Here is a 27,536-nt window from a genome sequence, read left to right on the forward strand (position 1 = left end):
TCCAGAGCACCCATGCCAGAGGCCTCCTTGGTCTCCGTGTATCTGTTTGATGGCCGCTCTTCTTTTACCTCTGACGTGGGGCAGGTGGTGTGACGTTGCTTTTTGTTCACTGGCAGCCAGTGAAAAACATATCAAAACCCTTGCGTGGTGGGGGTGGGGGTACCTGGCTGGGCCTTTGCCCCTGTAGCTGTTGTGGCCACAGCGGTCAGGCCGGAGGGGGTGAGGCCAGCGGAGAGGTCTGGACAAACTGCAGGGGCTGTGGAGTGAGAGTCGTCAGGAGCTGTGGGATCTAAACACCATGGCATCCTTTGTTTTGTCTTTTTTTCCCCCCTCCATTGACGCCTTGCTGTTTGAGAGTGAAGGAACCAGCCAGTATGGGTCCCTTGGGTCTGGAGGTTGGCAACGCAGAGGCGGTATGTGGTGAAATGACTGGGTGTGAGTCCAGCTGAGCTCGAGGGCCACGTGCAGCTGGGTCAGGGGGGAGAGAGAGGTGGGGGACCGTGCTCACCATGATCATCTCACAAAAGGCTCCAACTGGCCAGATCCAGAGAGAGAGGGGGGAAGGATCTGGTTGAGGCTAGGCAGCGTTCCTGCCAGTGGACCTGGCCTGGAGCCAGATGGGGACCAGGGCCTCAGGCAGGTGGGCACCCCTGGCGATCAGGGGCAGGTCAGACCCACGCTGCCAAGGGCCCAGCTGAGAGCTGCTGCTCGGAGTCCCGCTCGAGAGGCGCTGCAGAGGCCCCGGGCCTTGCCTGTGGGAAGAAACAGCTTGGCCACATGCCTGGCCCTAGCCGGTGAACGAATGCATCAAGAGTGACTAATTGACTGAAAGGAATCAGCCACTGTGAAGGCGGGACAGTCTCAGAGAACACTCCTGATCACAACTGATCCCTGCCGGTGATAAAAGAGACTCCCCCAGCCCGCAGGGTTTGGAAACTAGAACTCACTTCTAAATAACTGCTGGGCTAAAGAGAAAATCCCAGTGGAAATGGAACATTTGGAGATGAAGGACAGTGAAAATACTGCATATGGGAAACTTTGGGGATCCAAGCTCTAAGATGGCAGTCAGAGGCAAATTTGTAGCCTTAAATGAATTTATTTAAAACCAAGAATGGTTCCTTTTGGCCAAACTTTTAATGTGGTGGTGTGCCGAGCAGACTCTTGCTCTGTGCATCTTTCTGCAATGGGTTTCAGAGCTCAATGTAGGAAGCTGCAGAAAGAACACGGAAAGAGGCCTTCTTGAGCTCACAGTTTTGCGGAGCGGTGAGCAGTTCAGTGTGGCCAGGGTGCTGATGGGAAGGGCAGAGGAGAGGGCCTGGTGAGGTCTCTGGGGGTCTGGGTGGTCTGGGGCACCGAAGGCCCACCAAGGGTTGGGTTGAAGATTGTCAGCAGTGAAGAGCCGAGTCTGCATTGCAGTCCATGATGACTTTGGCCCACAGCAGAGCCCAGGGCCAGCCATTCTCTGGGCTGTGCTTTGAGTGCCCTGGACTGCTTCTGTGGGCCCCAGGGTGGATGGGTAGGAGCCTTCATGGAAACCACTCTTTCCAGGAACACCGAGGTACCTGGTGCAGGAGCCATGCAGTCCTCTTGGTAAACGGGCACTGTTGGGGAGGACTGTAGGCCTCAACGCTCAAGAGCTCCTCTAAGCACCCTTGTCGCTCGTGCCCTCCCTGGAGTTTCCTGGGACTTGGACTCTGGGGAAGGCTCTAGTTCTTCTTGTCTGGAGGGCTTCTAGCACCTGCTTTCTGGTCCTGATCCCCCTGCCAAACTGGGCTGCCGGCCACATTCTTCAGTGGTCCTGCTGCTGCTTGGCCTCTAACATCTTGTCCCCAGCTTGGCATCTGGTGTTGAGTGTCAACAGGAAAGGAGACTGACCCACGAATATTTGTTTGGTTCCTTAGTTGCTGTGACTTCTTGGAAACCTGCCATTCCTCAATGAGCTCTGGGCAGCCAGAGAGCCTGGCTTTTTTGACACTCCACGTACTGTGTTCCTTCCCTTTTCTGTCTTCCCTCTTTGTTTTTCCTCAAAATGAGAACAGTTTTGTTTTGTTTTTGTATTAATGTAACAGTGCTCTATACTCGTTAAAAAATTCAAAGTATGGGAAATTACAGAGATTTCTAAGACTCAAGTAAGTCACCTGAAATTGCCTCCCCCCACTTAAGTCCTGTCAGTGTGTGGTGACTGTCCGCCTGGGAGGGTATCTGCGTGACAGACGACCTGCTCCCATCCTACCCCCAGGCCCTGCGCCTGCAGCCCGTGATGCTGCGCTCCTGGTATTGCACACTCACCTATGCAAGTGGACATTGTTCGCCATCAGTGAGAATGGATCTCCTTTGTCCTGATGGATGGCTGCAGAGGACCCCCGGGCTGCTGTGAGCCCAGCCCCTTCGGGCCCCTTGTACTTCTTCATCACCCCCACTATGGGCAGCTCGGAGAGGAGGAGCCGTGGGTAGATTCCAGAAGCATGGGCAGACGTGCTGCCTCCCGCCCAGTGTGCCTGGGCCCAGGGGACAGCTCTGTCTAGCCTGCCTGTCTCTTCTGGGCAGGGAGAAGCTGGCCTTGCTCCGTGTTGTCGGGTCCCTTTCCAGCCCACAACCTGTCCAGTCTTTTCTGCCGCCGAGTGGAAGTGCTTCCCAGTATTCCTGTTGTCCACGGGTCCACCGCTGTGTCAGCCCTGCTGCTGGAGGCCCCTCATATTCGCTGTTGGAGCTCCTGTTGCTCCCTGTCCTGCTCTGGAGGAACTGAGGTGGCCTTTGATGGAGCCCGCGCTGTCATCATCTAGGCGAGAACCTCTTATATCTGGCTTTGCTTGGGGAATGCCAGGTGTTGCCGCATTAACAGTTTGGCCAAAAGGAAGCAATGGTTCCTTCTGGCCAAACTTTTAGTGTGGTGGTGTGCCGAGCAGACTCTTGCTCTGTGCATCTTTCTGCAGTGGGTTTCAGGCGTGAGGGGAAGAGCCCCCGCCCTTTACCAGGAGATCATGCCCCCTGCCCCAAGCCTGAATGTGCGCACTGGTGCGGCCAGGTGCAGGCCTGACATCACCCTTCGGACAGTTCAGTGGACCTTCAGCACGTGAGAAGCCAGAGTGGCATGTCTCCTCCCAAGGCCCCAACATGAAGGAAGTGATGTGCCCATTAGAGGGACACGTCACTTTGCTCCCCTACCGAGGCACCTTCAGTAACCCCACCCCATCCTCCTCCTTGCCCTGGTTCTGGCCTTTTGGTTCGCCTGAGCTCCCCAAGTGCCCTGCCTCTGCTCATTGGCTCCTCCACGGGGCTCCATGCTTCTCTGGTCAGCTGCAGTGTGGGGTTGGCGGTGGGGGGCATGGTCTGGGTCAGGGGGACTGAGTTCTGGCCCCAGTGCTGGACCTGGGATAGGTCAGTGCACCTCTCTGACGTCCGGCTTCTCCTTGGGAAGTGAGGACAGTGATGTCAGTCTAATAGGGCTGTCAGCGTGGCCTTTCCTGCTCATTCCTTTCGGCCCAACCCTCGACCTCATGGCTTGGCTTTTGTCAGTGGTGCTTGGGACCAGAGTCTCAGCAGTAGTGCTTATGCTTGGGCACCTGCCAGTTCCTCCGCCAAAGGTTGGGGAGGGCATGGGCTGGATGAGGTGCTCAGCCCTGAGTCCTGCTGCCACTCTCACTCACGAGCTTCTGGTTTCTTCCTGTGCATTGAGAATCTAGAGTGACCTTTGGTGTTTGCTCTTTTTGGCTTGTTCTCCTAGGGTCCAGCCACCACTGTTGCCTTTTCAAGAACGGGGGAGTATTTTGCTTCTGGAGGTTCTGATGAACAAGTAAGTAAAGAATGATTTGAAGGGTCTCAGCTGATACTGAGCAGAACAGAACAGGGGGCCGAGGTGTCTTGGGGATGGACAGGCTGGGTTTCACCAGCTTCCTTGGTGGCTTTCAGCAATCTTGAGGCCTGGATCTTGGGGTGGGGCCCCCAGAGCTGGGCCCTGGCCTCCCCAGAGCAGGAGTGCTGCAGGTGCCAACGCGTGGCAGCATCTCAAAACCCTTACAGCTCAAACCAGAGTGGGTAGGAATTCTGGGTTACTGTTGCCGTGAGAAAGTTAAAACGTTTTTTTAGGAACTTCTTTCTCCTGATTATAGGTGAATAATTAGATAACTCTTGGATGCTTACTGTGGGCCTGGTAATGAGGGCAACATGGCAAGAGCGTCACCCCTCATTCAGTCCTCAGGGCAGCCGCGTGGGGCAAGCCTTCTCTTCAGCTGTTCTGTGGGTGAGGAAACCGAGTCTCGGCTGCAGCAGAGCTGGAGCCTGCGCTAGAGCCTGCACTCTGTCATCTGCCGTCCTTTGCTCCTGTGCTGTCTGAGGGGGCAGCATTTTCCAGCTCCGGGCTGCGGAGCAAGGACATGTGTGAGGAGGTCCTGTCCTGCCTTGTCACCCTGTCAGCCACCCTGGTGCCTCCTGCCCAGACTGCTCAGCCCTGGTTACCTGCCTCCTGCGGGGCACCCTGTCCCTGGGGTCTGGCCCAGAGTCTGGCACCTGGGAGGCTCCAGGGCCGTTGAAGTGTCCACCCGTTGGAAATCTTTCTCCAGGTTCTGGTGCAGTGCTACTTGTCTAGAAAACCACACTTCCCTGAGGCAGGGAGGAAGGGGTGGCTGTTCCGAGCCACTGGTGACCTGGTGTGTCACCTAGAATGTTCATCCAACTGCTCCCGGGCCTCACAGCTCTGACAGCTCTGCCCAGTAAAGTGCTGCTGACCTCCCAGTGAGCGCCAGCCCCGGCCTGATGGACCGATTCTGGTTGAGTCTCTGCCAGTAAAGCAGGGGGCGGTTGGAGGCACAGCACGGCTAAGAGATGGCAGGCATCTTCCCATACCAGCACCGGTTCCTGTGCTGACCACACAAGGCAGGAGGAGGGCAGAGGGAACCCCTGAGCCTTCCCTGGGCATGGAGGCCTGGCTCCTTGCTCAGAAGACTAGGGAAACTAGTACAGTAAATTCACACCATAAATAAAGTCCTGGCAAAAGAAATTCACATAGCACAAGAGGCAACCTGGTAGGAAGTAGGGCTTCCTCCACCCTGGCCCCTGCTTGGGCAGCCGCTGCTGTCAGCTCCCTGGCTGCCTTCTGATTGTCTGCTCTGAGAGCCTTTTGGGAATGACATTTGACATTCTCTCTTCACATTCCTGATAGCCATTCCCCGGCTCAGGACCATTCAGCAGTTAGACTTGTGCAGTACACAGGACCCTATAAACAAGGGGGTGTGTGCCGATGTTCTTTTTGTAAAGGGGACAGATGAGAGACCCTAGATGCTCATCAGTTGGGGAGCAATGAACAGTGGTGCTGCTCTGGGAGTGGCGAGCAGCCTCCCAAAGAACCAGGCTCGTGGCTGCATCCTGATGGGGCATGCATCCAGGGCACGTTGAATTTCCATCCTATGTGGATTCGTTGGTTTTTCTGTGGCCTCAGTTGACTACTGGCCACGATTCACAATTCCTGCTATCCTGGAAGTGGCCCTAGAGGAGTGCAGCCACGGGTGGCCTGCACCCTCCAGCAGGGAGCGATCTTGCCCAGCTTTGTTGGAGGAGCCTCAGGGCATGAAGATCCTCCCAGTGGGATGTAGAATAATGGACATGTTACCGACTTCTCCCTGGGGGCCAGTGTCTGTGCCAGACTGTCTCCTGTGAGTTTCATTGCAGCCCTGTGAGGTGGGAACTATGACCATTCCCTTTTCACAGATGAGGAAACTGAGGCACAGAGAGGTTGAGTCCCTTGCCGAGAGCCACGTAGTAAGGGGTGGAGCCAGGATCTTAACCCTAGTTATCTGGCCTGGAGTCTGTACCTGAACCACTTCTCACAGTGAAGCCAGCCAGGCCCCCACCCTAAGGAACTTGTATTTTAGTGGGGAGACAGATGGTAGACAAGGAAAAGGGACAAAGATTAGCTAAATACCGACTCTGATGCCTTGAAGGAAAGAAATAGAGGGCTATGATAACAACTAGCAGGAGGGCCAGGGAAGGCCTCTCTGAGAAGGTGGTATTAGAGCAGACACTTCAGCCTGAAGTGCCAGCTACACAGAGCCAGGCCCAGGGAGCAGCCAGTGCAGAGGCCCAGTGGTGATAGTGACTCTCCATCCTGGTGGAGCACCCGATCCTCTCGGGGCCTGTTCAGAGATGGGGCAGGTCCCAGAGGGAGTGGGGTGCCAGGTGGGGATCACAATCCCACCACTGGCCCAGAATTTTGGGGGTGGCCTCTGGGCCCATTTTCTCCATGGAGAAGGACTGGTAAGGGATTTTTCTCCCCCTGATTCTGTGTGCTCATTGGTCTCGGCAGGTAATGGTTTGGAAGAGTAACTTTGATGTTGTCAATTACGGAGAAGTCCTAAGAGTGCAGAGGCCCCCGGCCACGCTGGCCAGCTCCTCCAGGACTCTGGTAAGTGGCTTGACAGGCATATCCTGAGCCCTGTGACTGGTGGGCTGGGTCATGGTGAATAGCACTGGGCTCGGGGGTGGTAGGGGTGCTGCAGGCTTAGGCCGGTTGCAGGGAAGAGACCCTGGTAAGATCTCATCATTTACCAAAAACTTAAGTGCTTGTGGTGCTTTGTTTCAAATCTGGAATGAACACATAAGACATGAAGAGGCTGTTAGCGCACACTGCTGGGTGCCTAGGCCCTGTACCGTCTGGTGGGGGACTATTTCCATGCTGTAAGCCGTTGGTTATTTGAGGCCTGAGGAAAGGAAGGACCCATCCTTTGCTGATCCTTGAGCTTGATGTCGGGTTCCTAGAGGGTGTGGGGCCTGAAGCCACAGCTGGGACAAATGGGAAGGGCCCCAGCCCTGTTGTTCTTACTTCCTTTTTTTTTTTTTTTTATTTTAACCATGGAAAGGAAGTTCCTCAGCCACAAACCATTTTTAGTACCTTTGTTGGTAAAAGGGCATTCAGTGTTCCTGAATTAAAATAGTTAATATTTTTTGGACAAATATTTTGGGGAAAAAAGATAACTGATACCGTCTCACTGAATAAGGTCACATTCAGCTTTGGCTAAAATAAACGGTGAAGCCAAGGAGGTGGAACTGTGAGGGTTGTAAGCTCCAGTGGCCTCAGGCTGCTTAAATCTCTCCCTCCTGGACCTTAGAGGCAGTGTGGCCTCTCCCACACGCGGAAACTGGCCTGAACAACAGGAAGCGGCTTGCCCAAGGTCCCCAGCAAGTCAAGGTTGGCCCAGAATAGAACCAGGAAGCCTCTTAGTCCATCCCGGGGCTTTCTTTGGCTCCAGCAGAGGGCCCTGCCCTGCCCACACCCCATCCTGTGTGTTGGGGCTCCCTCTAGGAACAGGCCAGGTTGGGATTTAAAGCTTTTCTTCCAAGGGTTGCCCTTGGCCCAGAGGTTTTGTTCTCCCACCGCATTTGCTAAGGAGTGGCCAGTTCTCAGCGTTTGGGTTTGTTGGGGGGTGCGGGGAGGGGATGGCTGGGTTGCACGGTGGTGTGCTTGCTGCCATTTCATCTTCCACCTGGAAAGGCATCTTCCAGACTGTGGAGTTGGGATCCTCTGGGGTCCATGCCCACTCCCCGACAGCTTCCCGTCACTTGGGTATTTACGGCGAGCCAGGCCCTGCCGAGGCCTTTACGTGTACTGCCCTGTATATTCCTTACCTCATTAGGATGAGTGGGTAAAGTTACTGCTCTCATTCACAGAGGAGACACCTGGGGCTTAGTTGCCTGCCTGGTGCCTGGACCTGGTGACCCACCATGCTGGTCCCTCTGAGCAGGGCTGAGTAAGCTAGAAACTGCAGGTGGCAGAGGGCTGCCTGGAAGCTCTTTCCCACCCTGGGGGAGGGCCCTGCCACCTGTCTCTTGGGAATGGTTAGTAATCACCAGCAAGGGGAGAATCCCATGCTCCTTTTCTTGTAACTATTGAGAAAGTAACTTGGACCAGCTGCCTCTTGTCCCTTCAGCCCTAGCTCAGAGACGGGGTGTGGGGCACCCTTGCTTCCCATAGCTGTGGGGCCTGATAATCTAGGATGAAGGATGTGGGGTGGGGAAAGCCAGCAGGACAGGGCAGGGTAGGGCCTGGGTGCTCGAACCATCAGCCAGGCTCAGGAAAACCATTTGTTCCCGTATTCCCCTCAGGCCCTCTGCCCAGTGGGCATCACCACGTGGGGCTCAAATTGGGGAAGGGGTGTGGTCCCAGGTAAAGCACCCACTCTTTGCAAGCCTCCACTCTTTGCAAGCCTCCGTTTCCACGATGGGACCCGAATACACTCATAGGCTCTGAGGACCCCATGTGTGATGTAGGTGACCTCTGCTAACCTATGAAGTGACTTGACTTGTTAATGCTGAAATCATTCTTCGTTTGGGGCTTTTTCCTCATTTGTCTCAGGCCCCTTTGAGACTCTGACGTGACCTATAGGTCCTCCTCCAGACGCACTATGTCCACACACGCATACCACCGGTGTACCCTTTCAGGGGCTGCTCTGATCTCAGGACTCCCAGGTCAAGAGGAGAATTGGGGAGGCTGTTTTGTTTTGTTTTGTTTTATATACGTAACATAAAATTCACCATTTTGCCTATTTTTAAGCATACAATTGAGTGGCATTAAGTACATTCACACTGTTGGGCAACAATCATCACCATCGTACACAGAATTTTTTTGTCTTCCCAAACTGAGACAAGCTAGTCAGTATAGCACGGCTCAGTGGCTAGGTCTTCCCCTGAGTTGGGAAGGCAAGCTGACGAGTATGGTCTCGCCTGTCCTGCACCAGGGCTTCCCTGGTGCCGAGATAGTACTGGTGACCGATTCTGTGGCCGGCTGGGGTGTCTCAGCTCCTCAGGGAGCCCAGGAGCTGTAAGTTCAGGGAGCCCCCACCCGTCTAGCTCTGTCCACATTACCATCCTTCCAGCAACCCAGGGGTTCTCAGCCTCGGCACGTCGATTCTTTGGGCCAGATGAATCTTGGCCCAAAGAAATCCTGTTCATTGTAGGATGTTTAGGAACATCCCACTAGCTGCCGGTAGCATCCCCTGCCCCCAGTTGTGACAGTAACAAATGTCTTCAGACATTGCCAAATGTCTCCTGGGGAGCAGCATTGCTCCCAGTTGAGAATCACTGCAGTAACTCTTGCCTCAGAGTGAGCCCAGAAAGGGGGCTGCTGCAGCAGCAGGAGGAGGGTGGGAATGCGGGCATGGCTGTCATGGTGGGAGGAGCTTAGGGGGGGCACTGAGGACTCTGGAGCCTGTGCTCCTGCTTGATGGGCCAGATCTGGGCTCCCCCACCCGCAGCTGTGGCCCAGGTCTCTCAGCCTGACTTTCTAACACAAGCCCATTTTCTAGAAATGTCGTTTGGCTTATCAAACTGTGGAATCTTCCATGAGTGATGGTAAACAACAAAAAAGACCTTGAGCAACTTGGTTTTCTTCACTACACTTGGAGTGTATTCTTACCCTTCCTGCCTGCGGGCTTCCCGGGCTCTACGGTAGTACCTCGTGAGTGATTTGGTGGCTTGGCTTCTCAGAGAGCCCACGAGCACCACCACCATGCCCAAGGAGCTCTCAAACCTGAAGGCCTCTACCCCTTCAGCTCTGTCTGCACACTGGGTCTCAGATTCTAATGCCGCACGAGTCACTCCTGCACGTTTGGGGATTTTAGGAAGCACATTGGACCAGGTGCTGGATCTTGAATTCTGGACCACATGCCTATTAGAGTTTGGCAGTTTAAAGCCAGAGGGGCAGACCATGGCAAGGGCAGCCCTGTGAGCCTGTGACAGCCCCTGCCCTGGACCCCTGCCCTGACTGTGGCATTCAACTCCCACTCTTGGAATGAAGGCCATCCTTGAGCCCACTCTGAACAGAGCTCTGTTCACTGCCAGAGCTATTTTCAACCTCTGGTTGAAATTCACAGCTTATTTTTAGACACATTTCATGTTGAAAAGCAAAAGCCATTTCCCAGCCCTTCAGAATGAGAATAATGGGTTCCATTTTCCCTCTATTCTTGGCTGAGTTGCGATGAGGAGGGATTTCAGGGCTGTGGCTGGGGAGCTTTCTCTCCTTGGAAGCCTGCAGAGGAAGGACTCCAGCCCGTGCACTGGGCTGAGGGTGGGCAGGAAACTCCGTGGTCTGCCCCACGACACGCTGCATGGCTGGAGGAAGGTTGCAAGGTTTCAAGCAGATGAGCCGCCTCCCAGAGGGGCTTGTGTGGGGCCCCATGAGCTGTCTGTGGCAGGGGCTTGTGCCGGCGTTTTCAAGGGGCTCCTGTTTAGCTCTGTTCCTGCTACAGCCCTCGTCCTCTCGCGCTCTCTGCACTCATCCTCACCGTTCTCACTCCCTCCTGCCGTCTCTGCTTTTTGGTCTGTCCGAGGCTATGGACCACTGTGTCTTGGCTGACCTTGGATTTGGCATGTGCCCCCCAAGTCCCAGCCGCTATAGCTAACTTCTACCTCAACCACAGCAGCGTCGTAAAACCATTTTTAATAGCAAAGATGCATCTATTCTGATATAATCTTATTCTTGCCCTCTCTTCAAACATCTGAGAGCCTGCTATGCAATTGAGAAGGAAGGTTGTGCTGGGTGGGGCGGGAGCGGAAGAAGGCCGAATTCTAGGTAATTCAGTAAAACTAAAAAACCACTTCCTGAGTTCTCTGGGCAGGCTGCCCTCCAGTTCAGAGAACCTTGAGGTCTAGGGCCGAGGGCTTTTCTCCACTCACCTCAAATGGGGAGATGCCAGGTCCTCCTTTGGGAGATTTCACGAGGTGGTACGTGCCAAGCAGGCACTTGGAACCGTGCCCGGCATGTGGCAAGTGCTCACCAAGCTTTAGCTATTTTTAAAATGTTCCTTTTCCTTCCTCTGTCCAACAGAGCTAGGCGAGTCCCCTGCCCGGGCAGGGAACTTAATGTGCTCCAAACCTGCTGCGGTGAGGGACAGCAGGCGGGGGTGGGGGCCCTTCTGACTGGGTCACATTTGAGCTTGACTCCGCTCAGCAGACTGTCCCTGTGAGGTCCACTGTGGCTTCTGGACTCTTGCGGGCATCAGTTGTGCTTCCTGATGAGTAGCCCAAGCCCTCTCTGCTCACAGACACAAAAGCAAGTCCATGAGGTGGGTGGAAACAAGCCTCTTTTCCCCCCCTCACCCCCTGCTCCTCAGGGTGTGCTGCCCAGGACCCCCTGAGCCTCAGTGCTAGGACTGTCCCCAGGAAGAGGAGGCCAGGTTAGCCGAGGATATCTGGTCCAAGGCCTCAGCCTTCCCTGAGGATGGCTTGTTTCTTCTTCCTAGTTTCTCTGGTTCTGAAGGGGGAGCCCCAGACACCCCCTGTGCCCCCCTTCAGCTCCCACATTTCCATTTTGGGGTGCTATACAGAGTGGGCTTGACTTAGGGATTCTTGGGCCCTGATCCCTGGCGCAGAGAGTCTTGGCACTGGATCTTGCCCCACTCTGAGGATCTGGGAGTCCCAGGTGGCGTTTGCTCAAGATCTGGGTTCTCATGCAGGCACCTGGACTGAGAAGTCATTGGGTCAGGTTTGGGGAAGGGACCCGTTTCCACCTGCCTCATAGATTTGCTTTCTTGCTTGGGAACTTGGATGACTTGGGTCTTTTACTGAGAACACACATTTCTGGCTGGCATTTGCTTTTCGTAGTGAGGAGAAGTGTGGGTTGGTAGATGGGGCATTGTGAACCCCAAGTGTCTTAGAGGGGAGCCTCTCATTTCTCCACTTGAGGCCAGTTCTGGCTCTGAGTTCTCCAAGCTGTTGCAAGGGGCTCTTGGCAGCAGATCCTCAGTCAGAGGATGCCAGGCACACAGGCATCTTGGAAAAGTGTTGGTTTCATGGGACCCAGACTCCTAACACATCGGCTGACCTTGCCTTGGGCTCGGGGCATCTGTGGGGGTCGAGATTTGCCTCTTAATGTGCTGGGGGCTCTCACTCTGCTGCACCCTCTGGCTGAATAGCTGGCCTTCCACAGTCTCCTTCATCCATGTGAACGAGAGCCTGGTGAGAAACACAGGAAAGCAGATGCTCCCTGGCCCCTCCCAGTACCTTCTTGCCTGGTTTGGCCATTGTTGGGCCTGGCAGGGCCTGGGCCTTGGGGGCTGACTTAGGAACAGTGGAGACTTTGTTTTCATGTTTCCTGGGACTTAGTGGATGACTCCCATGGGATAATTCATTCCTGCCCGCTGTGCTGCACAGAGGAGAAACCTGAGCCCAAAGGTCACCTGCTGGTGAGTGGCCCAGGTACCAATCAAGCCTGTGCCCTTGGGTCTCAGCCCTTTTGTTAGCAAAAGTAAGAGACCCTAAAAAAAAACAAAAAAAAACAAAAAAAAAGTAAGAGACCCTAGACTGGAAACGATCAAGAGGTATTCTCCCCATTTCTCAGTGGGCATCCTAGCCTCCTCAGCCCCTGGAACAGACATGCAAGCCCAGCACAGGACAGACCCTGGTGACTCAGAAACAGCTCTTCATCACTTTTGTGTTTGTGCACTTGGGTTGAGTCCTGGCAGCACCACCTTGGGGCCTCTGGTGTCTGCATGCCCCTCACCCTTGGTGAAATTTGACTCCCCGTTGCTGGTCCCCATTATTCCCCCCACTAAGACCCCGAGGTTCCTGTTCTGTGAGGTGTCTCCAGATCACCTGGAATGGCCTGGGGCTGGGCACAGTACAGGGGAACAATAAGAGACCTGGCTGGCCAGGTGCTTCCCGTGGTGAGGACAGCAATCTTACGAGGATGGCTGTACTGGAGAGGATTCTCGGGCAGCCCTACTAGGGAGGTGGATGATGCTGGAAACTTCTGGCTCTGGGAGCCACTTTAAGAGCTTGGCTGACAGTATTGGCCCTGTATCCTGTTCCAAGCTGAGGCTGGGGCCTGGCTGGATGTGGCACATCTCTCCTGTAACCTCAGACAGGTCATCTGGATTCTCTGTATCGTGATTTCTCCCCCCAGAGTACATTACTTCTCTGGGCATTTTCCATTTTACCGGCTCACTCTGCAAAAGACCATCCTGCAGGGGTGACAGGAGGGCAGGGCAGGGCAGCCGCCGCAGCCTTTGCTGACCCTGGGTGATAGAGGTGCTCAGACAGATGCCTCACTCCACACTCAGATTGCATTTTCCCCACCTTTACCTGAATGGAAGTCATGGAAAGTGCTCTAGGTTTCTTAGTTTCCATGGGAAGACAGAGGAGACTAGAAATATAGAAGATTCAATATTTGTCACCAAACTGCGATATTTAAAGAAAGTTTCCTGCTTGAAAGAGAGCACCCTTGGACAGTAGCTGATGGGTAACGTGGCTGTGCATAGTCGAGGAGCACCAGATATTCGACGCCCCTAGCAGAGGGGCTTCCTGGGCCCAGGGATCAGAGTGAGGGGCTGAGCCCTCCCCGCTGACCTGTTGTATCCAGTACTGGGAGGCAGGAGGGACGCCCTCTTCTTTCCTTCCAGAGGCTACAACTGACTTACTGGGAGGTGGGTCAGGGCTGCTACAAGGCACATGTTAAATAATTACTGTGTTTACAAGAAGGGAGGGGTTGCCTTTGACAAGCACGAGAACAATGTTTGCAGAAACGCATCAGGCAGAGTTACTGGGCTTCCTGGCAGTGGAGTGAGGAGACAGGCCTTTTAACATTTGACGTTGATTGCAGCAAGCCTCTTGCAGTGGTTCTCAAACTTTAGTGTGCATCAGAATCACCCTAAGGGCTTGTTAAAATTCAGCTTGCCCCATCCCCAGAGTGTCTGATTCAGTAAGGAATTTACATTCCTAACAAATTTCTAGGTGACGCTGATGCTGCTGGTTGGTTGGAAAACAGTCTAGCCGATTGACACCCTGGCATCGCGGGCAGGGAGGTGGCTGGAAAGAGTGGAAAGAGAGAGTGAGTCTCTGTCCTTCTTAGCAATTTCTATGGCTCACGGGGCTACAGCTTGGGAGAGGCACCTGGAGAATTGGTGTCCCTTCAGCCCAGTTTGGAGCATTGTAGTCTTCCTCCTTCCAGAAGAGGAAGAGCGGTGTGATTGGTTCTGATCTTGGTGCGGTGTTCAAAGAAATCCCAGTGCTGCCCTTTAGGCTCTTTAGACCTAAAGGCACTCTTTAAACCCACTGAGCTCTGTTTACAACTGGGCAGGCAGATGTGTGGTTTTATTCCCAGCCGAGGACATCAGTTAGAGGATGGGACCCAGGGCAGCCCTCCGTGGGCCTCCGCCGGGCCTGTCATCCTCTCTCAGCTCCTATCCTGGCCATTAGTGCTGCTGCATCAGTTCAGTCATCAGTGCTTGAATCCATGTTCTCCAGGCCACCTGCCTCCTGCATTGTCCTTAGTGTCCACCTCTTACCCTGCAGATGGGCGTGCCTAGGTCACCTCCCATCCTCCAGAGTCTGCTGGGTCTTTAGGGAAGCTGGCAGGTGAGTCTCTGACACCTGAGCTTGAGACGGCCTGGGTGCTTGTGGCCCAACGTTTTAACCCCCAGGTGGAGGTCTTCTTTGTAGAGCCTTTTGGGCAAGTGCCTCCAGGTAGCGAGAGCAGGAACAAGCCCTGAAACAACGATGACAGCAGTGGCACCAAGAGGATGGGGCTGTGGGATGGGGCAGTAACTGAACTCCCTTCTCTGATCTGCCCTTTTGAGGGGCTGATGGTAGTTTCCCGCCACTGGAAAATTCCCATCCCTTTCACAAGGCCCCTATCCAGAGGAGAATGGCACAATTCTTAGGAAGGAAGGCCTATGAATGACTTAAACCAACAGGGGACGTAGTCTCAGAAATCCAGGGCAAGATGTATTAAGCTAGTCACAGTGTGGAACCCAGACAAAGCCTGGACGCCCTTGTGTCCAGCTCTGCATGCATCGGGACACACCCGGTGTGTGAACCTGTTCGCTCACACACACCTGTGAGAGCTCTCATCCCTTTCAAGGGACTGAGAGCTGTTTTGGGTTTCCTTTCCCCCTGGCAGCCAAAGCATGGGTTCAAGGTCAGTGGAGATTCCACAGTTGCACATGGGGAATCGAGCCCAAATCACAGGACAGTGGGGTCCTGACATTGTGGTGCTTTACTACAAGGCACACACAGCCCTGGGCAGGGCACACCGCATGCCTCAGAGTGCCTTTGTTTCAGCCCTGGGGCCACTGCAGTGATGCTACCATTTTGGTGACAGCGATGATAAACATCCACAGCCTGGTTAGGCCACGCTGACAAGTCCCCTCTCCACAGAGAGCCAGCAGAGGCCATGCATGCGAAGTAGAGAGGGTGGCATCTGAGAGCTAGCTAGCCTGCCTGCCTGCCTGCCTCCCTCCCTCCCTCCCTCTCTCTCTCCCTCCCTCTCTCTCTTCCTTCCATGCTGCTTTCAAACCTAGAAACCTGAAAATGGAAGAAATGAGCCACAGGTGGAAATAGACCCAGTTGCTTAAATCTGACCGTGATTCTTTGGCTCCACCCCTTTGTTCCCCAGCAGAGCCGTGCTCCTCCTTTTAGTCTCTTTGCAGATGGCACCTCCTCCGTGCAGCCTTCCTAGGAAGGACAGCAGCTTGTGAAATCTTCCTGGTCCACCTACCCAGAGCGCTGTGCTTGGTGGAGCAGCCCCTCTCTGCCACGGTCAGTTTTTCACAGGCCGAACTTGTTGCCCTGGAGGCCCGGGACCTTGGTCTCCGTGTGGTGCCCAACATGTATCTGTACACCTGAGCAGGATGTTCAGGAAATCAGAGTTCAGTGGACACATCCTGCTGTCTGTGGGCAGCGTGGGTTGAGTGTGTGAGGCTAGAGGCAGGCTCTGGCGCTTTCCTTTTGCCGTGTTTGATGGTCCCAGGCTAAATGAAGGAAACCACTTTCTCACCTGGTTTGTCAGTTTGGGGGCAGGTGGCAAGGGGTGGTGTGGGCAGTGGAGGGTGGGAGAATCTACATGTCTGGACTAGAAGTTTTAGTCCTTCTTTTCATTTTCAATGGAAAAAATCCCTTTTCAGCTTGTATTTTCCAGATTGGGTGGCAGCGTTGCCCATGTGGTGTAAGGGTGTTGGATAATGTGTGTGTTTATGTTCTCATTGGTTACCATGGAAAAAATCAGAATAGATGGTTTCCATGGAGATTATCTTAAAATTAGTTTCTTTGAAGGTCCGGACATTGCTGCAGGGTTCACTGAATGCTCTTGGTACCATCGGGGCTTTCTCTATGGCAGGGCCAAAAGCTGGTCTGAACGTTTGTGGATTCAGCCTAATTTGCCTCCTGTGCTTGACACACCAGAGTGGGGGTGATCCTGTGCCTCACCTTCCTCCTGGGGTCCCGCTTGCCTGGCCTCAGCTCCACAGCTCATTCAAGTAGCCTGGAGCTTTTATTTTTTTACCAACAACAAAAAATACCCTTTGTATTGTGGAAATTTTCAAGCTAGCACAAAAAGTAGAGAGAATAATATAATGAACCACCCCCCCCATGTGTCCTTTACCTAGCTTTAGCATTTTGCCGATCTTATTTTGTTCATCGCCTTCCACCCTTTTTTAGAAGAGTTGGAATATTTTTGTTTAATCCAGATATGTTACCCTAAATAAAGACTTTTCTGGGTTAAATAACTGCAGTGCTCTTATCACATCCAACAAAATTAATATTTCCTTAATACCAGATGCCTAGTCCATGTTCACATTTTTCTGCATTGTGTAAAGAATATTGTTGTGTGCTCTTTGTTCAAATAGGGACATGGGAGCCTTTGAAAGCCCACGTCTCCCCTTCTCACCACGGTCCTGCTACGCGGAGAGGTTGAGCGCTCTTAGCTTAGAGCTGCAGTTGGGCCGGGCCAGGCGGAGCCTTGGGGCTCCACCCTCCCACCCTCCCAAGGGAGAGTTGTGTACTCTGAGCTCCAGGACGCCCTTGTCCCAGCCTGGAGATCTGTCAGCGCAGGTGGGCCAGCTACTGCCAGCTGTCCTGGGGCAGGCCTCCGCTGGGGTGCGCTGTCCCTCTTCACAGCCTGCAGGGGGAGGGAGGGAGAGCGGTGATGTAACCTTGATTCACAACAGCTGTGTGCAACTTCATTTTCCAGGAAAGGGAAGCTGTGAGACACCGGGGTTGGGGTGGGGGGAGGCAGCCTCCCTCAGCTCCTCCCTGGGCAGCACCAGGGTGAGGGCTTTGGCTCATCGGAGGCCCGCCGCCTCTGCGGGGTAGGCAGAGCCGGTCCTGGTTATCTGTCTTGACAGGCTCTGCTCCTGTCCTGAGATGCTGCACAAAATATGAATTGCCGAGTGGTGGGAGTGGTGCCCGGGGATGGTTGGTGCCTCTAACACTCTCCATTGAACTAAGTGCAAGGAGAGTTTAAAATAGCCAGCCTTTGTTCCCGAGGTTTTAAAAATTCAACTCCAGTAGTTACAATGAGCTGTCTTCAAGTGGATCTATAAATAAACTGCTACTGTTCCTCTTTGTCACCGAGAGCTTCGGCGGCTTCCAGAGACGTCGGCTCTGCCGCTCATCTTCATTAGATGCCTCTCATCTGTGGGGCAGCTGCGGCCATCAGCAACCCGGGCTGACACGCAGAGTTTGTAATGACAGCCACACGTTCCCCTTTAAAGAGCCACAGTGCCAAGCCACAGTGCCCCATGATTGACTACACAGGGAAAGATGTAACTTTGCATTGGAGAAACCTGGCAGGGAGGTAAACATCACCACTGATTGAGGTCAGCATCACTGAATATAAGACCTGTCCGTGTGAGCCCTGTGGTGTCATGCATATAGCTTTTGTGGTGCTCTTGTCAAAAATGCATAACCTCACCCCAATTGTGAGAAAACATCAAACAGATCCAAACTGAGGGCCATTTGACAACAAAACTGACCAGTACTCTTCAAAAATGTCAAGGTCATGAAATACAAGGGAAAACTGAGGGGCTGGACAGATCGCAGGAGACTAAGAGAAAACTGAATGCAGTGTGGGATCCTGGATACATCAGGATCCAAGGACATTAATGGGTAAACTGGTGAAGCTCAAATGGAGCCCTTCCTTGGTTTGGTTAATGGAAAGGTCCCAATGTTAATTTCCTGGCATGACCATTGTACTAATGGTTATGTAAGACGTTAACGCTGAGGGAGCCTTGGGGAGGGATATATGGAAATTTTCTGTACTATTTTTTGCAACTTTTCTCTAAGTCTAAAATTAGTTCAAAGCAGTTTAATTAAAAAAAAACAAAACACAAACAACAGTCAACACTTAAGCTTTATCAGAAGCCTTGATCTCCCGCCTAGGGTGTCTCAGTTCAGGTGTTTGTGGTGGGGAGGGCAGGTGTTTCTGTCTCAAGGTAGGAGGTAACAACCTGAGCTACTTAGCACCCAGCCTGGAGTGGGCCCTTAGTGACGTGTGTGGAGCTGAACTGAGCAGGAGCCGGCCCTACAGGAAACAGGTCGTGTTCAAAGGGAGTTCTTACAAAGGTATTGGTCAGCAGCATGGGGACCGCAGGGCGGCGTTGTCTGCTTGTGGACGTTGTCATTTCTCAAAATGCTCCGGAGGTGCACCTTCTCCAGGAACTCTGGGCGGACTGGCAGCAGATGCTCTGCAGCATCGCCTCCTCCTGAGGCTTCCCTGGGCTGTGTGGAGGACCCCGCCACTCTGCCCTGCCCTGTTCCTTCTCATCCGTGTCCCTGAGCCCTGGGCTCTGCCTTGCTACCTGTCAGCGTGTTTCTGGCTGTACCAGGTGTGATGACCTGGAGGGCTTCCACCCCTAAAGCCTGGGTTGGTTTTCCTCCACGCTCAGAAGCAGGAGAGCCAGGACCTCCCCTGGGCACAGGAAAGTTCTTGCTGCATGATGGTCTGCTTGCTTTCTCATGGCTGCCACCAGTTTGCAACTGCTTAGCCTTCCTCTCCCCGTTTCGTCCTCCCCCGCTTCTCCCCACAGCTTCCCTCGCGTGTCGTTTCAGTAGGACAGTCCTCCCCTGCCCTACTTTTTTCTCCTGGGGGCATATCTGGACATTGGAATGACTTCCTGTTTCCTGCTTCTTACCAAGGCCGTCCTTTCACGCCTTTGAAACACAGTTAGCTGTATAAGTCAGCCCTCTTGTGTGGGGAGAAATACTTGGAAACCAAGTATTGGAGAGCACGTCTGGGGAGTCAGCAGGAGATGGCTGGGGTTGAGCCCAGGAGTGGCTGACATAGCCCTGGGGGTGGGAGCCTTGGTCTTGCTTTGGGCCTGAGTGAGGAGACGGGGGTTCCGTGGTTTGTGCATTTAACATCTCCCACATGCCAGGGAGGCCTGTGACCCACACAGGTGTAATAGGATGACAGAGGCAGTTGTGGCCCCTGCCTCAGAGGGACCCTCAGGAGAGGACTGTGAGGTGAGAAAGTGGGCCAAGCTGCCTGTGGTCTCGGTGCCTGGACGGCACTGGTTCTGTGTGAGGAGACCTGGGTCAGGCACGTGGATCCCTCATCCTCCAGGTTAGACCCATCCTTTGACCGCTTCACAGTTCTTAGTTCAGAGGACACCCTGTCTGCTTCCTGTTGGTGGGAGCCTGGGGTCACAGGGTGGCTCTTATGCTGAATTGGGATCTGTCATCTTAGAGAGTCTGATTGAGTTCAAAGGAAGCTGTCCAGCCCCATGCCCCTGAGCCTCTTGGCTCACTGTCCTTGGGAGCCTGGTGTGGGGAACACATGGAGGCACCCTGCACATTCATACTCTAGACAAAAGCCAGCAGCGGTAACCAAGCCCCGCACACATACTTGGGCTGGCTTGGAAGAACATTGGCAAGATTGCCAAACAATTAGATGATTTTAAGAAACTAGAATTCCTCTTGGGTTCAAGGCTATGTTTAGAACCAGAAGTTTCCTCTCTTGTTGGACTCCAGGCCGGAACCCTAAATTATAGGACAGACAAGGCTGTAGTAGATCTAGTCCACAAATATGTGCGGGGAATACAGTACCAGGTTTCTTTTGAGCTTTGATTTGAGAAAACAGCTGTGTCTATTTCCACTTGAGAAGCTGGCGCTGAGCAGAGCCCAAGTGAGCTCCGCTCTGTCCCCTGCTCTCCTCTCCAGGGCCAGGTTTAGCAGACAGGGAGGCAGGCGAACTGGATGCCTGTTAAATTTCCATGAGGCAAATTGTCAAAGCCAAAGGCCTGAGGTGAAAACCAAGGAACGTCTGTGTCTGTGAATCTGCACCCTTGCTTAGCAGACTATGTGATGAGCAGTTCGATGAAAGATTAAGTTGAAAAGATTCAACCATGGTGTGTGTGTCTGTCCATTTCTTCGTTTTGTACTCAGGGTCTATACTAGGAGGGTAACTGGTGAGACAGTCCAGATCTTGGGCCTGGGTCACCTCTGGCTCCCCTCTGGCCAGACCCAAGCCTTGGACCAGTTAGTTCCTAGATACTTTTGTCTGTTACAGAGTTTTAGTTTCTGGAGCAGGCTGGGCAGGGGGCAAGGTCCAGTGTTAGAGACTAAAAGAGAAGGAGAAATTTCCATCTTAAGCAGGTGTTAATAATTGACCACCCCGCCCAACTAGAGGGGGGCATTCTGTCAAGTCAGCTCATGACATCTTTATGGTAGAACTGCAGCCATTCCTGGCTTCTGGCCAGGTGTGTGTAGACCTCACTTGCTCATGACTGTCAAACTGTGTATGGACCCCTAAGCCGCTGAGACCTGAAGTTCCATAGACTGGGCAGCTGCTGCTTGGAAAACCTTGCTTGAGACATCTGCTAACAACTGGGGAGTCACTGAAATGTGACTCTGACCTTCTGCATTTGGGAACCATCATCCCCAGACCAATGGTGGACCTCACGGGCCTGACCCGCGGTCTTTAGCCTTGGGTTTTGCCCACTGGTAATGTCCTGCGGCGAGGCAGTGATTTTCACCTTGAGTGCAGAGTGGCAATGATGGGTAGTGTCAAGTGCAGTGTCATGTGATGGGCCTGTTGGGCCAGTGTCAAAATCCTAGGGGCATTTTGGTTGTAACTGCATCTTTTTCTTTTTTAAGTCAGATTTATTAGTACACAAATAGTAACATTCACCATTTTAAAAAGTTTTGACAATCGTGTAATCACCACCATGATCATGTTATAGAATATTTCCATCGTCCCTCCAAATTTCCTTGTGCTTCTTTGTAGTCAATCCAGTCCCTCCACCTCCAGCTCCAGGCAACTACGAGTCTTTTTTCTGCATTTTTCAGAGTTTGATATAATTGAAATCGTATAGTTATATGTTCTTTTCAGTCTGGTTTCTTTCAGCTTAATTATTTTGAGATTCACCCATGTTGTTACATTTATCAATAGTTCATTTCTTTTTATTGCTGAGTACTACTCCATCAAATGGATATACAATTTGTTTGTCTGTGAACACTTGGGTTATTTTCAATTTTGGGGCTATTACAAATAAAGCTGCTGTTAACTTTTACATACATATCTTTCTATGGACATATGCTTCCATTCTTTTTGGGTAAATAGGAGTGGAATGGCTGAGACGTGTAATGGGTATGTGCTTAACCTTTTATGTTACTGTCAAACTGTCTTCCAAAGTGGTTGTTCCATCTTGCATTCTCACCAGCAGTGTATGAGAGTTCAAGTTTCTCCACCTCCTCCCCAGCACTTGGGATGGTCAGTCTTTTTAACTCTAAAGCATTGTAATAGGTGTATAAGTGATATCTCGTGGTGATTTTAACTTGCATTTTCCTGATGACTGAGGATGTAGAACATTTTTTTACGTTTGTTTGTCATCTTTATATGTTCTTTGGTGAAGTGTCTTCAAATCTTTTGCCTGTTCTTTAAATTAGTTGTCTTATTGAATTATGAAAGTTCTTAGGTGTTCTGGATACAAGTTCTTTACCAGATATGTGACTTGCAAATATTTTCTCCCAGTCTGTGGTTTGTGTTTTCATTTTCTTAACAGTGTCTTTCAAAGAGCAGAAGTTTTGAATTTTGATGAAGTTCATTGTATTGGCTTTTTCTTTTACGGATCATACTTTGGCTGTCTTATCTAAGAAATCTACCTATCCCAAGGTCACAAAGATGTTCTCCTATGTTTTAGAAGAAAAATTCATACCAGTATTATAGTTTTAGGTTTTACATTTAGGTCTAGGAATCATTTTTGAGTTACTTTTTGTATACAGTATGAGACATGTACTGAAACTCATTTTTTCACATAAGGATTCCAACTTTTCCAGCAATTGTTGAAAATACTATGTTATTTTCTCTCTGGTAAGTGGTGTACCATTTAAAAAAATTAATTGGCCATATACCTGTGTGTATATTTCTGGACTCTATTTGTTCACTGATCTATGTGTCTGTCCTTTCACCAATGCCACACTGTCTTGATTGCTTTAGCTTTAGACTAAGTCATAAAATCAGGTAATGTGAGTCCTCTAGTTTTGTTCTTTTTTTCAAAAATGTTTTGGCTTTTCTAGTTCCTTTGCCTTTCCATATAAATTTTGGAATAAGCTTTTTGATTGCTATAGATGATTTTGGGGAGAACTGGCATCTTAACAACTTTGAGCCTTCAGTACATGAGCATGGTGTATCTCTTCATTGATATTAGTCTTTTCTCATCAGCGTATTTTAGTTTACAGCATACGGATTTTGTACATATGTTGTTTGATTTATATCTAAGCATTTTGTAGTGGGTTGAATAGTGTCGCCCCTGCCAAGAAATATGTCTACATCCTAACCCCCAGAACCTGTGAATGTGACCTTACTTGGTAAAAGCGTCTTTGCCGATGTGCTTAAGTTAAGGATCTTGAGATTAGATCATCTTGTACTATTAGGTTGGCCCTAAATCCAGTGATAGGCGTCCTTATAAGAGACACACTGGGAAGAGAAGGCCATGTGAAGATGGAAGCAGAGGGTGGAGTTACGCAGCCATAAGCCAAGGAATTCTGGAGCCACCAGAAGCTGGAAGAGGCAAGAAAGGAATTCTTAGTGCCTCCAGAGGGAGTGAGGCCCTTTTGATATCTTAATTTCAGACTTCCAGCCTCCAGAACTCTGAGAGAATAAATTTCTGTTATTTTAAGCCACCAAATGTGACAGCTTTTTTTTAGAACAGCCATAGGAAACTGATAACACATTTCATGTTTTTTGGTGCTATTGAAAAGATAATGGCCAAAAATTTTTGGAAAATGATGAAAGGCATCAAACCACAGATCCAAGAAGCTCAGAGAAATGACAAGCAGGCTGAAGAACAAAAACAAAACAGAACCCTACACAAATTATATTCAAGCTTCTGAAACCAAAGATTAAGAGAAATTCTTAAAGGTAGATAAAGAAAGGAGACATTATATACAGAGGATCAAAGGTAAGAATTACAGAACTATTCTCATAAAACTGCACAGGCTGGAAGACATGGAAGTAACATTTTTAAAGTATCCAAAGAAAAAACTGTCAACCCAGAATTCTATATGCAGAAAAAAAATCTTTTAAAAATGGAGAGATAAAGACCCCCCCCCCTTTTTTTGTTTCCAGACAAACCAAAGCTGAGAGAATTCATTACCAGTAAAGTTGTACTATAAGAAATGTCTCTTTTCTCTTTCTTCTCCTTCTGGGATTTCAGTCACACATGTATTAGATAATTTGATATTGTCCCACAGTTTACAGGTAGTCTGTTCTGTTTTGTTTTTCCCCTATTATGTTTCAGTTTAAGGAATTGGTCTGTCTTCAAGGTCATTGGTTTCTTTTCCTCAGTTGAGCTGAGCCTACTGTTGGACTGGCCAAGAAGATCGTTCAGGTTTTTCCAAAACCTCTTCCCAAACGAACATTTTGGCCAACCCAGTAGTAGCCCAACAAAGTCATTCTTCATATCTGGTATTGGGTTTCTTATTTCTAGCATTTCCACTGACTCTTTCTTATAATTTCTACCTCTCTGCTGAAATTCTCCAGCTGTTCATGCATGTTGTCCACATTTTCCAGTAAAATCTTTAACATATTAATCATAATTATTTTTTCTCCATCTGATAGTGCCCACATCTAGGTCATCTGAATCTAATTCTGCTGATTGCTTTGTCTCTTGACAGTGGGGTTTTTTTTCCCTTGCCTTTTTGAGTGTCTCATAAGTTTTTATTGAATGCCAGACATCATGTTCAGAATAGCAGAGACTGGGGTAAATAGTCTTATCAGGAGTTGATACCTTGTACTTAGGGTGAGGTCTGGGTGTTGGAGGATTTTTCTCAGTGTTCCTGCTCCACCCCCAGCTTTCAGCCTACCCTGGGGTCCTGCCCCTCAGAGAATGTCTGTGTCCATGGTCTTGTCCCTCCCCCAGCAGTAGACTGCCGTTGCTTGTTACCTGGTGCTTGCTAGCTTTGTTGGAGGAATTCTCTGCTGTCCTGGGCCAGTTTCAGTCTTAGGCCCTGTGTCCCTGGGTCTCAGAAGTAGGGCATTCTCACCTAGAAACAAATGACAGATGGAGACATGACGACCCAAAACCCATGGGATGCAGCAAAAGCAGTTCTAAGAGGGAAGTTTATAGCAATATAATCCTACCTTAAGAAACAGGAAACATCTCGAATAAACAACCTAACCTTGCACCTAAAGCAATTAGAGAAAGAAGAACAAAAAAACCCCAAAGTTAGCAGAAGGAAAGAAATCATAAAAATCAGATCAGAAATAAATGAAAAAGAAATGAAGGAAATGATAGTAAAGATCAATAAAACTAAAAGCTGGTTCTTTGAGAAGATAAACAAAATTGATAAACCATTAGCCAGACTCATCAAGAAAAAATGAGAAGACTCAAATCAATAGAATTCGAAAGGAGAAGTAACAACTAACACTGCAGAAATACAAAAGATCATGAGAGATTACTACAAGCAACTCTATGCCAATAAAATGGACAACCTAGAAGAAATGGACAAATTCTTAGAAATGCACAACCTGCCAAGACTGAATCAGGAAGAAATAGAAAATATGAACAGACCAATCACAAGCACTGAAATTGAAACTGTGATTAAAAATCGTCCAACAAACAAAAGCCCAGGACCAGATGGCTTCACAGGCAAATTCTATCAAACATTTAGAGAAGAGCTAACACCTATCCTTCTCAAACTCTTCCAAAATATAGCAGAGGGAGGACCTCTCCCAAACTCATTCTACGAGGCCACCATCACCTTGATACCAAAACCAGACAAGGATGTAACAAAGAAAGAAAACTACAGGCCAATATCACTGATGAACATAGATGCAAAAATCCTCAACAAAATACTAGCAAACAGAATCCAACAGCACATTAAAAGGATCATGCACCAGGATCAAGTGGGGTTTATTCCAGGAATGCAAGGATTCTTCAATATACGCAAATCAATCAGCGTGATACACCATATTAACAAATTGAAGGAGAAAAACCATATGATCATCTCAATAGATGCAGAGAAAGCTTTTGACAAAATTCAACACCCATTTATGATAAAAACCCTCCAGAAAGTAGGCATAGAGGGAACTTTCCTCAACATGATAAAGGCCATATATGACAAACCCACAGCCAACATCGTCCTCAATAGTGAAAAACTGAAAGCATTTCCACTAAGATCAGGAAGAAGACAAGGTTGCCCACTCTCACCACTCTTATTCAACATAATTTTGGAAGTTTTAGCCACAGCAATCAGAGAAGAAAAGGAAATAAAAGGAATCCAAATTGGAAAAGAAGAAGTAAAGCTGTCACTGTTTGCAGATGACATGATACTATACATAGAGAATCCTAAAGTTGCTACCAGAAAACTACTAGAGCTAATCAATGAATTTGGTAAAGTAGCAGGATATAAAATTAATGCACAGAAATCTCTCGCATTCCTATACACTAATGATGAAAAATCTGAAAGTGAAATCAAGAAAACACTCCCATTTACCATTGCAACAAAAAGAATAAAATATCTAGGAATAAACCTACCTAAGGAGACAAAAGACCTGTATGCAGAAAATTATAAGACACTGATGAAAAAAATTAAAGATGATACAAATAGATGGAGAGATATACCATGTTCTTGGATTGGAAGAATCAACATTGTGAAAATGACTCTACTACCCAAAGCAATCTACAGATTCAATGCAATCCCTATCAAACTACCACTGGCATTTTTCACAGAACTAGAACAAAAAATTTCACAATTTGTATGGAAACACAAAAGACTCCGAATAGCCAAAGCAATCTTGAGAACGAAAAACAGAGCTGGAGGAATCAGGCTCCCTGACTTCAGACTATACTACAAAGCTACAGTAATCAAGACAGTAAGGTACTGGCACAAAAACAGAAAGATAGATCAATGGAACAGGATAGAAAGCCCAGAGATAAACCCACGCACATATGGTTACCTTGTCTTTGATAAAGGAGGCAGGAATGTACAGTGGAGAAAGGACAGCCTCTTCAATAAGTGGTGCTGGGGAAACTGAACAGGTACATGTAAAAGTGTGAGATTAGATCACTCTCTAACACCATACACAAAAATAAGCTCAAAATGGATTAAATACCTAAATGTAAGGCCGGAAACTATCAAACTCTTAGAGGAAAACATAGGCAGAACACTCTATGACATAAATCACAGCAAGATCCTTTTTGACCCACTTCCTAGAGAAATGGAAATAAAAATAAAAACAAACAAATGGGACCTAATGAAACTTCAAAGCTTTTGCACAGCAAAGGAAACCATAAACAAGACGAAAAGACAACCCTCAGAATGGGAGAAAATATTTGCAAAGGAAGCAACTGACAAAGGATTAATCTCCAAAATTTATAAGCAGCTCATGCAGCTCAATAACAAAAAAACAAACAACCCAATCCAAAAATGGGCAGAAGACCTAAATAGACATTTCTCCAAAGGAGATATACAGACTGCCAACAAACACATGAAAGAATGCTCAGCATCATTAATCATTAGAGAAATGCAAATCAAAACTACAATGAGGTATCACCTCACACCAGTCAGAATGGCCATCATCAAAAAACCTACACGCAATAAATGCTGCAGAGGGTGTGGAGAAAAGGGAACCCTCTTGCACTGCTGGTGGGAATGTGAATTGGTACAGCCACTATGGAGAACAGTATGGAGGTTCCTTAAAAAACTACAAATAGAACTACCATATGACCCAGCAATCCCACTACTGGGCATATACCCTGAGAAAACCATAATTCAAAAAGAGTCATGTACCAAAATGTTCTTTGCAGCTCTATTTACAATAGCCCGGAGATGGAAACAACCTAAGTGTCCATCATCGGATGAATGGCTAAAGAAGATGTGGCACATATATATAATGGAATATTACTCAGCCATAAAAAGAAACAAAATTGAGCTATTTGTAATGAGGTGGATAGACCTAGAGTCTGTCATACAGAGTGAAGTAAGTCAGAAAGAGAAAGACAAATACCATATGCTAACACATATATATGGAATTTAAGGGAAAAAAATGTCATGAAGAACCTAGGGGTAAGACAGGAATAAAGACACAGAACTACTAGAGAATGGACTTGAGGATATGGGGAGCGGGATAAGTTGTGACAAAGCGAGAGAGTGGTATGGACATATATACACTACCAAACGTAAGGTAGGTAACTAGTGGGAAGCAGCTGCATAGCACAGGGAGATCAGCTCGGTGCTTTGTGACCGCCTGGAGGGTTGGGATAGGGAGGGTGGGAGGGAGGGAGACGCAAGAGGGAAGAGATATGGGAACATATGTATATATATAACTGATT

The 27,536-nt window shown here is 49.6% G+C and overlaps 1 protein-coding gene across 3 annotated transcripts in view; it reads left to right on the forward strand.

Annotated features, from left to right (window-relative positions):
* POC1A (POC1 centriolar protein A) overlaps positions 1 to 27,536 on the forward strand; it is a 95,341-nt gene that overhangs the window by 41,377 nt on the left and 26,428 nt on the right. For all 3 annotated transcript variants that reach the window (XM_032650375.1, XM_032650373.1, XM_032650374.1), the window contains 2 exons: positions 3,725 to 3,793; positions 6,299 to 6,397. In XM_032650375.1, coding sequence (XP_032506266.1) covers positions 3,725 to 3,793; positions 6,299 to 6,397 — 168 coding nt within the window. The remainder of the gene's footprint in view (positions 1 to 3,724; positions 3,794 to 6,298; positions 6,398 to 27,536) is intronic.

Source organism: Phocoena sinus, chromosome 11 (assembly GCF_008692025.1).
Source record: "Phocoena sinus isolate mPhoSin1 chromosome 11, mPhoSin1.pri, whole genome shotgun sequence".
NCBI lineage: Eukaryota > Metazoa > Chordata > Mammalia > Artiodactyla > Phocoenidae > Phocoena > Phocoena sinus.